At 44.6% G+C, this 13,167-nt stretch overlaps 1 protein-coding gene across 2 annotated transcripts in view; it reads right to left on the bottom strand.

Annotated features, from left to right (window-relative positions):
• Positions 1-5,344: 5,344 nt before the first annotated feature.
• LOC139473698 (DIS3-like exonuclease 1) overlaps positions 5,345-13,167 on the bottom strand; it is a 35,620-nt gene continuing 27,797 nt past the window's right edge. For both annotated transcript variants that reach the window (XM_071256413.1, XM_071256422.1), the window contains exons 21-24: positions 11,136-11,278; positions 10,265-10,436; positions 8,906-9,040; positions 5,345-8,038 (exon numbers count right to left, since the gene is read on the bottom strand). In XM_071256413.1, the coding sequence (XP_071112514.1) occupies positions 7,877-8,038; positions 8,906-9,040; positions 10,265-10,436; positions 11,136-11,278 (612 nt within the window). In that variant the 3' untranslated portion in view covers positions 5,345-7,876. The remainder of the gene's footprint in view (positions 8,039-8,905; positions 9,041-10,264; positions 10,437-11,135; positions 11,279-13,167) is intronic.

Genomic DNA, 13,167 nt, shown 5'->3' with positions numbered 1-13,167 from the left:
CTAGTCTCATCGGTCAGCTGAGATAACACGTGTGACAATTATGTTCATGATGTCCATGGTGCTTTAAAATATCCATGGAGTTAGAAAGCAATGAACAATCAATAAACGTATTATCGGCTAATCCTTTGAACCAAGTATGTTGTTTTTACATCGGCACTTCGCGCCATGATATGAGTGTATTCCGTCTGCTTTAGTAAACCTACACATGTAAACACTTACAAATCCACTGTGCAAGATAACAGTGATTAATCAATGAACGTATTTTCTGTGGAGCATTTGATGGCGAGGAATGATCCGTTTACAAAAACGTAAATGAACTGATCACTCCTCTTTCTGGGCTGCCACGTGAATATTACATAACAAACATTTCACCTCAATTCAAACCTGGATTCAGATGAAATAATTACCCCAGACACAAGACATGCCAAATGGGAACCGTTGTCAGGTAATCTGAGTAGTGCTACCACTAACTACCTGTAATAGGTTCATTAACTCAGCAAAGACACAGGTGTAGGGTTATGCCAGAAAACGTGGATAACAACAAGAGGTAGCAATCGTATTATACGCGCAATCCAAAAATCCGAAAATGCTTTCACTGCTGGGATACCATTGTTTAAACTATAAAAATAAACTGACGGCCAAAAGAAACGTTACCAACGATATTCCTAGGATAAAATATGACCAACACAAATTGAAGCAGCAATAACAATTAACACGTCCCATTTTAATTCTGGAAACCCAAAAGTCCAGAAACTCTACGGTCTTTTCCCAGTCTCGGTCAAAGGTATTTACAAAAATAAGCATGCTGTTTTCATGGGAACATACCAAGGAAGGAAAAATAAAAAAAAAGAGTTCAAAAACTCAATATTTACACCATCTCTCCCATGGGCCAATTATTGTATTGTAGAAATTCATCATTCAGAACCGTAAAATTGCTAATTCGACAACAAAGTCCTTGACCTCAAGGGACATTTCTTGACAAGGGGTCATTCGTCCAGTATTCGATCAATAACATTGGTTACAACTTTAAGGTGACGACGGCCCAGACCGTTCAATACGGGATATGACCTCCATGAACAGCAATGCATCTTCGAATGCGGCGTCGAACTGAGTAGACAAGCGTCCTCACATCGACCGAAGGTATCCGATTCCATTCCTCACGGAGGACAACGATCAACGCTTGTCTCGTGAAGGGAGGATGTTGACGTTTCCGAAGACGACGCCCCAGCTGGTCCCAGAGATCTGGTAATCGAGCTGGCCACGGCAGGACAGTCACGTTGTTGGCGTTGAGGAAGTCTCTAGTAATACGGGCTTTATGGGGTGTGGCGTTATCTTGTTGGAACACCGTCCGTTGTTGACGCTGGATGAAAGGAAGAACCACTGGCCGTAAAATATTGTCAATGTAGCGTTGTGCTGTCAGATTGACTTCGATGATGAGACGTTCCGTCTTCTCGTCCCCGCAAATGCCGCCCCAGACCATCACACTTCCGCCCCCGTAAGGTTCAACCTCCTGGACACAACAAGTTGCCGTACGGTCACCACGTCGTCGATAAACTCGCGTCCGCCCATCAGGTTTGAAGAGTTGGAACCTGCTCTCGTCACTAAACAGCACTCGCCGCCAATCCCTTTGTTGCCATCGCTGAGTTTGCCTGCACCACGTCAGTCTGGCACGTCGATGTTGACGAGTCAAGGTCATGCCCTTGAAAGGGCGATAAGCCCGGAGACCATAATGTCGTAGTCGTCTGGTCACTGTTTGTCTGCTGACCGGATGTCCTAAGTTGTTGGCATCTGATGACGTCACAGTAAGAAATATGTTCCTCGGATGAAGTACCCGTAAAAAGCGGTCATCCTGCGGGGACGTGACCTTTGGTCTGCTACTCCGTGGTCTGTCTGCGGTTCTGCCGGTCTGTCGGAGACGTGCGACCAGTCTGGTAATGGTTATCTTGGAGCACTTCATGTTAATGGCAACCGCTCTCCGTGTCGCTCCTATCTGCAGCATACATATGGCTCTCCCTTTCTGGACAGCGGTCAGTCTTGGCATGTTCGTTGGTGTTAATCATCGCAACCAGTGATAGGGAACAGATCGGTGCGTAACTTATACCCGGGATTGCACGGTAATTGGGGAATATTTAATATAATATTTCCCAAAATCCTTAAAGCACGTGTAAAGAACGACAGAGAACATGAAGGTTGTATTCGTGAAATGTGTTCTTTACTGTTTTTGAACAGGTTGGCATCTTTGTTTCAAAGTGGCAAATCAGTTAATGTTGGTAACGTTTCTTTTGGCCCTCAGTTTATAGCCATCTGGGGTATTTCCAAATAACGACATCCGATGAGCTTCCATCGTTCTTTTTGTCCGTTTGTTTAGGCTGACGAAATTAATTAACATGCGCCCTGTGTCTGAGATTCAGAGATTAAAGGTAACCAATCAGTGTTCTTGAACACGGTAGTCTTGTCACGCTCAGTTGCGTCAGCGAGCAAATCGGCAGATAGTGAACCCCCGCTGGCAGTGTTAGACAGCCGAGGAGATTAGTGCCCCTTTAAACCTACAAACCGGGATATAACTGAAATATAAATACTGGTCAAAGCAGTGTTAAGCCAAACTCACTCACTTATTCAGAGCCATGCCGGTCCCCCAGGCTTGATATTGGGGGTACTTTTCCAGTATAAGCATGCCTGTCATTTGGATGTTAAGGCCGCAATAAATTAATAGTTACAGTTTGATTGATTTTTTAAAAACATGGGAGACAGGAGACGTTTAAATTTAACGTTTTATTTTGTTCTTATTAACCTACTTTAGGCATATGTGTACGATTGCTGTCGACGGATGCGATTCGCATGCATCATGTGTGTTCAGTAGGGCTACGTGTGCGGAGTATTTTATCAGGTAAAGAAAATAGGAACACTCATATTATTTTTGTTTCCAGCTTTCGGACACATTAATGTTTTCACCATCATTGGAGATTCATGCACGCAATTTCTTTTGTAAATTATATTGTGCATGTTGAGGGGTTTATTATAAAGTACATAGGAAACTGTAACAACTTTGTGTATGTAAATTACATAGCATTTCCAAGCTCAAGTCATAAGTTTGCTAAATGCTACTTGGAGAATGAAGAGCATGAAAGAAGCATGACCATAGGACTACTAACGTGCGCATGCGCTTGACCCCATGATATTACGCATGCGCACGGACAGTGTCTAATACGCGAGAACGCGAGAACGCGAGATCGCGAGAAAATGAAATGTCGCATTCTCGCGTTCTCGCGATTTCGTGTTTTTGTGGCCTAATTTGACAAGTCGAGATTGCGAGATTGCGAGATTTTGCATCATGTCCAAATGTCGCATTCTCGCGTTGTCGACTTTTGACAAAAAGTGCTATGTACCAAAAACACGAGAATGCGAGATCGCGAGAACGCGAGATTTTGGCCAAATCTCGCGTTCTCGCGATCTCGCATTCTCGTGTTTTGGGCATATTTAGCTCGTTTCCAAAGGTCGAGATCGCGAGAATGCGAGATCGCGAGAATGTCCCTTACAGTATTCCATAATTTTCACCAGTGAATGATATTTTACGAGTGCTTCAACGATGACAACGTGCCCCTTACGCTGCAAAACGTGTATAGTTTTGCATAATCTATAGACATTGCAGCACAACCTCTTCTGGATATCGTAGAGCGCGCGCAGGATAGCACAACCTAGGACCAAATTAAATTCTTCTTTTGGTTGCTCCTCGTGGATGTATCACGTTTTGGCAACGCTGCTCATCGCTCACGAATACTCTTCCGGTTTGATACCCCACGTGGGTACAGTGTGTGAAGCCCATTTCTGGTGACCCCCGCCGTGAATATTGCTGGCAAATTGCTAAAAGCGGCGTAAAACAATACTCATTAATTCTCAACATTGTTGGCGTGTGTATGGTACGCTGTGAAACATATTTACTCATTGTCGGTTGTTTAAACAGTAGTGTTGTACAACCATATGAAGCCACGTGTATGTGGAAGTCAGCGAGTAAGTGAGTTTGGTTCTACGCCGCAATATTTAGCAGTATTCCAGGAATATCACGACCGGGACACCAGAACATTGTACCCATGTCGGGAATCGAACCGCGTGACGAGCGATCGCTTTAACCACAAGGCTACTCGACAGCCCCGTATATGTGAAAGATGTACACGAGCTGTATTTGAGATACAGGCACAACGCAGGGTGACATGCGATTACTTGCTGGTAGATAGGAAAGAACAGCATACAGATGGCATTTAAGCCATTCTTGACTTTGACACCCAGTAGAAGGTGGTCAAGTTGCTCTGAGCCATTAGTATTGTTGATTTTCATTATTCACAGTAACGTGTAAGCTCCCTGGCTTTAATGCAGTAATTATTATCAGATTGGAAATGCTTCGAACTGATAGAACTCAGCGAACAGTGGCGAATATATTCAGTGTGTGTCTATGATTTGCAGATTTGGCCTGACTTCTAGAACCAGCGCTACCTCAGCTGAACTGGGCCAGGGGCTACAGGAGGAGTGGGCAAGACACCTCAAATTGTCATTGGGAGATTGGGAGCATGACATATTATTGATCAAGTCATCTCAAACGTTCAGCACACACCCCTGACGTCTTTATTGTTGATGTGCACCTTTACAATACACCCCCAACATATTCTATTGATTATCATGTTAGACCTCGTCCTTTCTTTTTCTAATCCATCCATGACCGTCACTCCATATCTCTTTGTATTTAATCATCTCAAATTTTCAAATATCTCCTACTTTGTTTGAAAGTATATATCACATAATGATAGTATGATGATTATGTGAATGGCATAATCCTGATAACAAGGAACGTGAGAATTATGTAAAACTGATTTCTTTGTAAGTCTTGACAGTCCCTGACAGCATAAGCACTTAGCAGACATTTGGGAACCAAGCAGTCACATTAAACATAGTGGAATGTCTTTACCTAGTCAAGGTCCTTCTGAGTTTACCGGGGTGACAGGTGGCCCAGTCGTCTAAGGCACCGCGATTCGATGTGCAGTGTTGCGTCCCTTGAGCACGTCAGAAACCTATGATTGTGGGTTCGCCCCGATTGTGTTTCTAGGTTTGTCAGCACCATACCCGTGCTTGTGGGTTTCACCGAAGTTGTAAACATCTGAGACCTACATCACTTCGGGCTTTCCTCCCACATTAAGTTAACACTCCGCGATATAACTGGAACACTGTTAAAAGCAGTGTTAAGCCCAACTCACTCACTCTGAGTTTACCATACCCTATTATCTATGATAACAGTGCAGCTACACCATGTACACAGAAGTGATTTCAAAAGACTTTTATTTCATGAGTATATACATCATTTTCTTCTTTCATTATTCAGGTGTTCTGTTGTTATTGTTCTGCACTGTGAGTTGCTGACTATTTGGAGCAAGTGATTGAGTTCAATGAATATTTGACAAATCCTTCCATAAATTGAATCTTGCCTACAGTGAGTCCCATCTCTCTTAAGGACTGGAACACACAATTAGTTCCCCCTGGTCCACAGTGACTCCTATCTCCCTCAAGAACTGGAACACACAATAAGTCCTGCCTTGTCCACAGGGACTCCCACCTCTCTCTGAAGGACTGGAACACACAATTAGTCCTACATAGTCCACAGTGACTCCCATCTCCCGAAAGAACTGGGACACACAATTAGTCCTGCCTTGTCCACAGTGAGTTCCATCTCTCTGAAGGACTGGAACACACAACAAGTCCCGCCTTGTCCACAGTGAGTTCCATCTCTCTGAAGGATTGGAACACACAATAAGTCCTGCCTTGTCCACAGTGAGTTCCGTCTCTCTGAAGGATTGGAACACACAATAAGTCCTGCCTTGTCCACAGTGAGTTCCATCTCTCTGAAGGACTGGAACACACAACAAGTCCCGCCTTGTCCACAGTGAGTTCCATCTCTCTGAAGGACTGGAACACACAGTCAGTCCTGCCTAATCCACAGTGAGTTCCATCTCTCTGAAGGATTGGAACACACAATAAGTCCTGCCTTGTCCACAGTGAGTCCCATCTCTCTGAAGGACTGGAACACACAACAAGTCCCGCCTTGTCCACAGTGAGTTCCGTCTCTCTGAAGGATTGGAACACACAATTAGTCCTACATAGTCCACAGTGACTCCCATCTCTCTTAAGGACTGGAACACACAACAAGTCCTGCCTTGTCCACAGTGAGTTCCATCTCTCTGAAGGACTGGAACACACAATAAGTCCTGCCTTGTCCACAGTGAGTTCCATCTCTCTGAAGGACTGGAACACACAGTCAGTCCTACCTTGTCCACAGTGAGTTCCATCTCTCTGAAGGACTGGAACACACAATAAGTCCTGCCTTGTCCACAGTGAGTTCCATCTCTCTGAAGGATTGGAACACACAGTCAGTCCTGCCTAGTCCACAGTGAGTTCCGTCTCTCTGAAGGACTGGAACACACAATAAGTCCTGCCTTGTCCACAGTGAGTTCCGTTTCTCTGAAGGACTGGAACACACAATAAGTCCTGCCTAGTCCACAGTGAGTTCCGTCTCTCTGAAGGACTGGAACACACAATAAGTCCTGCCTTGTCCACAGTGAGTTCCGTTTCTCTGAAGGACTGGAACACACAATAAGTCCCGCCTAATCCACAGTGAGTCCCATCTCTCTGAAGGACTGGAACACACAATAAGTCCTGCCTAATCCACAGTGAGTTCCCTCTCTCTGAAGGACTGGTACACACAATAAGTCCTGCCTAATCCACAGTGAGTTCCATCTCTCTGAAGGACTGGAACACACAGTAAGTCCTGCCTAATCCACAGTGAGTCCCATCTCTCTGAAGGACTGGAACACACAATAAGTCCTGCCTAGTCCACAGTGAGTCCCATCTCTCTGAAGGACTGGAACACACAATAAATCCTGCCTAATCCACAGTGAGTCCCATCTCTCTGAAGGACTGGAACACACAATAAGTCCTGCCTAGTCCACAGTGAGTCCCATCTCTCTGAAGGACTGGAACACACAATAGGTCCTGCCTAATCCACAGTGAGTGCTGCATCTCTGAAGGACTGGAACACACAATAAGTCCTGCCTAATCCACAGTGAGTCCCATCTCTCTGAAGGACTGGAACACACAGTAAGTCCTGCCTAGTCCACAGTGAGTCCCACCTCCAACTATGTCCCACCTAATCCACAGTGAGTCCCATCTCTCTGAAGGACTGGAACACACAATAAGTCCTGCCTTGTCCACAGTGAGTTCCATCTCTCTGAAGGACTGGAACACACAATAAGTCCTGCCTTGTCCACAGTGAGTCCCATCTCTCTGAAGGACTGGAACACACAATAAGTCCTGCCTAATCCACAGTGAGTTCCATCTCTCTGAAGGACTGGAACACACAATAAGTCCTGCCTTGTCCACAGTGAGTCCCATCTCTCTGAAGGACTGGAACACACAATAAGTCCTGCCTTGTCCACAGTGAGTCCCATCTCTCTGAAGGACTGGAACACACAATAAGTCCTGCCTTGTCCACAGTGAGTCCCATCTCTCTGAAGGACTGGAACACACAATAAGTCCTGCCTAATCCACAGTGAGTCCCATCTCTCTGAAGGACTGGAACACACAATAAGTCCTGCCTTGTCCACAGTGAGTTCCATCTCTCTGAAGGACTGGAACACACAGTCAGTCCCGCCTAGTCCACAGTCAGTCCCGTCTCTCTGAAGGATTGGAACACACAATAAGTCCTGCCTAGTCCACAGTGAGTTCCATCTCTCTGAAGGACTGGAACACACAATAAATCCTGCCTTGTCCACAGTCAGTCCCACCTCCAACTGTCCTGCCTAGTCCACAGTGAGTCCCACCTCCAACTATGTCCCGCCTAATCCACAGTGAGTCCCATCTCTCTGAAGGACTGGAACACACAGTACAAGCTGTGATTCTCTGCCGTCTGCCCGTATTCAGCCTTCAGCTGGAGGAAATTGGAGCTCAAATCAGTGAAGGGTAACTCTGATTTCTTGTCCTCAGCAGCACTGCGGACTTCCTGTAATGCAGAAATATGTGTAAAATATTGACCCAAGTTGGAAGGAGAGTCGGTGAAAGGGGTTTTGTTCCACAGTCAGGATACTAAATCCATGTAGGCAGCTGAGAGTTGACAGGTGTCACATAGCTATCCCAGAATGATAGAACTCTATGAATCATGGCCACACAATCCATTCCACAACAGGCAGATGCCTTACTTTTCTAATGCTACGATGAAGCGCACTAGAAATGATGAGTGTGGTTATATCAAAACTTGTCAATGTAATTGGGCAGGATATAACAAGGTTGTAGGTGTCTACCACTGACGTGAGTCTCACACGCAAGTAAGAGAATAAGTTGGTGAGTGAGTGAGCAGGTTTGAGTTTTATGCCATTTCAAACAATATTTCAGTTACGCCATTTCACATCAGCTTTACATCATTTACGACTGGTGAACTAAATAATTACCAGTCCATGGATCAAACTTGGGGACACAACTCAGCAAAATGCCTCCCTTGAGTCACTGGGCCATCTGTGCCCCGCCTCATGTAGGAGACCAGACTTACCTTTATGATGTCTGCCTTGTTTGAGTGGCTTGTCTCTCGATGCTGCAGGTTGTCTTCCAAGTGAGGAGAGACCAGACTTACCTTTATGATGTCTGCCTTGTTCGAGTGGCTTGTCTCTCGGTGCTGCAGGTTGTCGTCCAGGTGAGGAGAGACCAGACTTACCTTTATGATGTCTGCCTTGTTCGAGTGGCTTGTCTCTCGGTGCTGCAGGTTGTCGTCCAGGTGAGGAGAGACCAGACTTACCTTTATGATGTCTGCCTTGTTCGAGTGGCTTGTCTCTCGATGCTGCAGGTTGTCTTCTAGGTGAGGAGAGACCAGACTTACCTTTATGATGTCTGCCTTGTTTGAGTGGCTTGTCTCTCGGTGCTGCAGATTGTCTTCCAGGTGAGGAGTGTTGGAGATGAGTTCCAGCTTCAGAGCGGAGGAATGGGCCCGGGAATGCATCAATATAATCTGCACCTGAGGAGCAGTAACGTTGATTCAATTCACCAACTTCAAGGAAACAGAGGATGCACCCAGTAAACAGCACTACTTCACACACATCAAACTGACAATATTTCTCAGTGACTCAGTCGCTAGGACACCCTTCCACCAACTGCTAAAATTTAATTGTTCATATGTAAGACCAATAGTTCCATCTTATTCACGACTATCATATTAGGAGGTCATCTATCAATACAAAAATGATACAAAGTATATATATGATTGTTGTCAGTGTCGACACTATCTAGTATCGAGCTATGCAATTAGGATACCAAGTCAGCAAGCCTGACCAACCAATCCTGTTAGTCACCCCTTACAACAAGCACGGGTTGCGGAAGTCCAGTTCTAACCCGGATCTTCACGGTGAAACATGAAAATTGAAATGAACACTACTAGCTTGCTGGTACAAGAGGCCTCCAGCCACTGAGTAACTATAGTCCGTTTGTTGCAAAGTCGTACCGATGAAATGCCAAATAAATATAAATCAGAAAGCAGCAATTCGTCAGGAATCGCTAGAAAGTTGTTTACTTGCCCATACCAACTCGCCACCATAATTTCAGACATTGTCATGAAGTAGAGAAAATGTTATCATGTAATGGTTGGTGTTTTAATGACTGTTGTAGCAAGGGAGTCTGCACTATCAACAGAACAGCTGAAGGGCATCTTGTAACACAGGGATAGTCTCAAAACTTCTATTCTAAAATGGCACCGATGGCATTTCATTGGTACAATTTTGCAGCAAACGTACAATAACTGATCTATCACAAAATTACTATTGAAATATGCATGATTTCTGGACATTACTATTGAAATATGCATGATTTCCGGACATTACTATTGAAATATGCATGATTTCAGGACATTACTACTGAGATACCACCTTTGCACAAGCTGGCACAGCAGCCTGGAGAGTACATGACTCTAGCATGACTCCACGACAAGCATAGCTTGATACTTTAACTATGTAAATAGCAAATAGTATAGTCATGTGTGCATTCTGATTGTTTGCACGTAACTATGATAGGTGGCTAATGCTGTTGCCAAGGGTCATGTTTTGCACATTGTAGCCTTTGTGTATAATGTATAATGTGTTTATAACATGCACATACTGTCCTAGCTTATAACATGCATGTCCCAACTGTTTCACATATAAATATCAAGTGAAAGATTTCAAGTTGTTTCTGGATGCTCTAAACTTACTGTGATATGGTCAAACAGCTTGTATGTATGACTGCCGAAAGGGGAGGTAATTGTAATGGAAGTATCTGTGCGTGAGAGGGAGCCACCAGTCCATTCACACTTCCTGTCAGCGTTGGCATTGGCAACGAGGTTGTCCTTGTTCCTTAGATAGACGGGCCCCTTGATGCCGTACCTGGGCAATGCAAACATATGTAAAAGACATGGCATACTGGTTTATCTGCGCTGACAAGTAGCCCCAACAAGTATATCTGGAGACGACGTATCCACCTGGTGAGTGTCCACTTGTTTCCATGGAAATAGCAAAAATGATAATAATGTTCTACTCAGCGAGCACAAAATACTTCATCCCTAGGTTGACATCATAGTTTTATTTCAACTTCTCAAGCGAAATACATGTGAAGCTATACAGAGAGCTAAAACAACATATACACATCATCAGTTGGAGAAGAACATTCAACTTTTCACAAGATGATCCACTAACAAAGTATTTAGGCATATATACATTTCTGAGATATGTATATTCAAGACATATTGATAATACTATTTTATCATCCAAAACTGGCTTCCAAGGAGATATCACTACAATGAAATTGGATCATAATTATTTTAAGCCATCGGTTACCTAACGACACAATCAGATGATATCACTAATCTCTCTGCCACCGAAGCTGGTTAGTTGTACTTTTTACACTCAAGGCACTGTTACTGTTTTTTATGATAAATAGAATCTCACTCTTGCGCCATCTAATATAAATTCTTTCTTGATGATCAACGCTTAAAAATCTGAGGTTTGGTGAGATTCTTGATATATATCTCATGCATATTATTATGTATATATTATATGGTTAATATATGATTGTATGAACAGTACCTGGGAAGGAAGGCCAGCACACCATTTGCTCTGATTTGGAATATGACGGCGTCCACAATGCAGCTCGCATCATTCGGAGATTTATCTCGGAAGAACAATGCCTGGAAAATTTCCTGAGAGTCTCTCTGCGAATTCTGGGATGCCTAGAAATACAAATACCATGTTCCTATCAGCCCATAGTGATTGTGAGGGTTAAGCAAACAGTATATGTACATACTACAAAATACTAACACTTCCACCTTCCTCCTCACAGCCTTCACACCTGTACACTTCAGCACTAACACTTCCTCCTCACAGCCTTCACACCTGTACACTTCAGCACTAACACTTCCTCCTCACAGCCTTCACACCTGTACACTTCAGCACTAACACTTTCTCCTCACAGCCTTCACACCTGTACAAATCAGCACTAACACTTCCTCCTCACAGCCTTCACACCTGTACACTTCAGCACTAACACTTCCAACTAACAGCCTTCACACCTGTACACTTCAGCACTAACACTTCCAACTTTCTCCTCACAGCCTTCACACCTGTACACTTCAGCACTAACACTTCCTCCTCACAGCCTTCACACCTGTACACTTCAGCACAAACACTTCCTCCTCACAGCCTTCACACCTGTACACTTCAGCACTAACACTTTCTCCTCACAGCCTTCACACCTGTACAAATCAGCACTAACACTTCCTCCTCACAGCCTTCACACCTGTACACTTCAGCACTAACACTTCCTCCTCACAGCCTTCACACCTGTACACTTCAGCACAAACACTTCCTCCTCACAGCCTTCACACCTGTACACTTCAGCACTAACACTTTCTCCTCACAGCCTTCACACCTGTACAAATCAGCACTAACACTTCCTCCTCACAGCCTTCACACCTGTACACTTCAGCACTAACACTTTCTCCTCACAGCCTTCACACCTGTACAAATCAGCACTAACACTTCCTCCTCACAGCCTTCACACCTGTACACTTCAGCACTAACACTTTCTCCTCACAGCCTTCACACCTGTACACTTCAGCACTAACACTTCCTCCTCACAGCCTTCACACCTGTACACTTCAGCACTAACACTTCCAACTAACAGCCTTCACACCTGTACACTTCAGCACTAACACTTCCTCCTCACAGCCTTCACACCTGTACACTTCAGCACTAACACTTCCAACTAACAGCCTTCACACCTGTACACTTCAGCACTAACACTTCCTCCTCACAGCCTTCACACCTGTACACTTCAGCACTAACACTTTCTCCTCACAGCCTTCACACCTGTACACTTCAGCACTAACACTTCCTCCTCTCAGCCTTCACACATGTACACTTCAGCACTAACACTTCCAACTAACAGCCTTCACACCTGTACACTTCAGCACTAACACTTCCAACTTTCTCCTCTCAGCCTTCACACATGTACAAATCAGCACTAACACTTCCTCCTCACAGCCTTCACACCTGTACACTTCAGCACTAACACTTCCAACTAACAGCCTTCACACCTGTACACTTCAGCACTAACACTTCCTCCTCACAGCCTTCACACCTGTACACTTCAGCACTAACACTTCCAACTAACAGCCTTCACACCTGTACAAATCAGCACTAACACTTCCTCCTCACAGCCTTCACACCTGTACACTTCAGCACTAACACTTTCTCCTCACAGCCTTCACACCTGTACAAATCAGCACTAACACTTCCTCCTCACAGCCTTCACACCTGTACACTTCAGCACTAACACTTTCTCCTCACAGCCTTCACACCTGTACACTTCAGAACTAACACTTCCTCCTCACAGCCTTCACACCTGTACACTTCAGCACTAACACTTCCAACTAACAGCCTTCACACCTGTACACTTCAGCACTAACACTTCCTCCTCACAGCCTTCACACCTGTACACTTCAGCACTAACACTTCCAACTAACAGCCTTCACACCTGTACACTTCAGCACTAACACTTCCTCCTCACAGCCTTCACACCTGTACACTTCAGCACTAACACTTCCTCCTCACAGCCTTC

The sequence above is a fragment of the Haliotis cracherodii genome, unplaced genomic scaffold, assembly GCF_022045235.1.
Source record: "Haliotis cracherodii isolate W230 unplaced genomic scaffold, xgHalCrac1.p SCAF_1, whole genome shotgun sequence".
NCBI classification, from domain to species: Eukaryota; Metazoa; Mollusca; class Gastropoda; order Lepetellida; family Haliotidae; genus Haliotis; species Haliotis cracherodii.
This window is presented reverse-complemented; position numbering and strand designations above follow the sequence as displayed.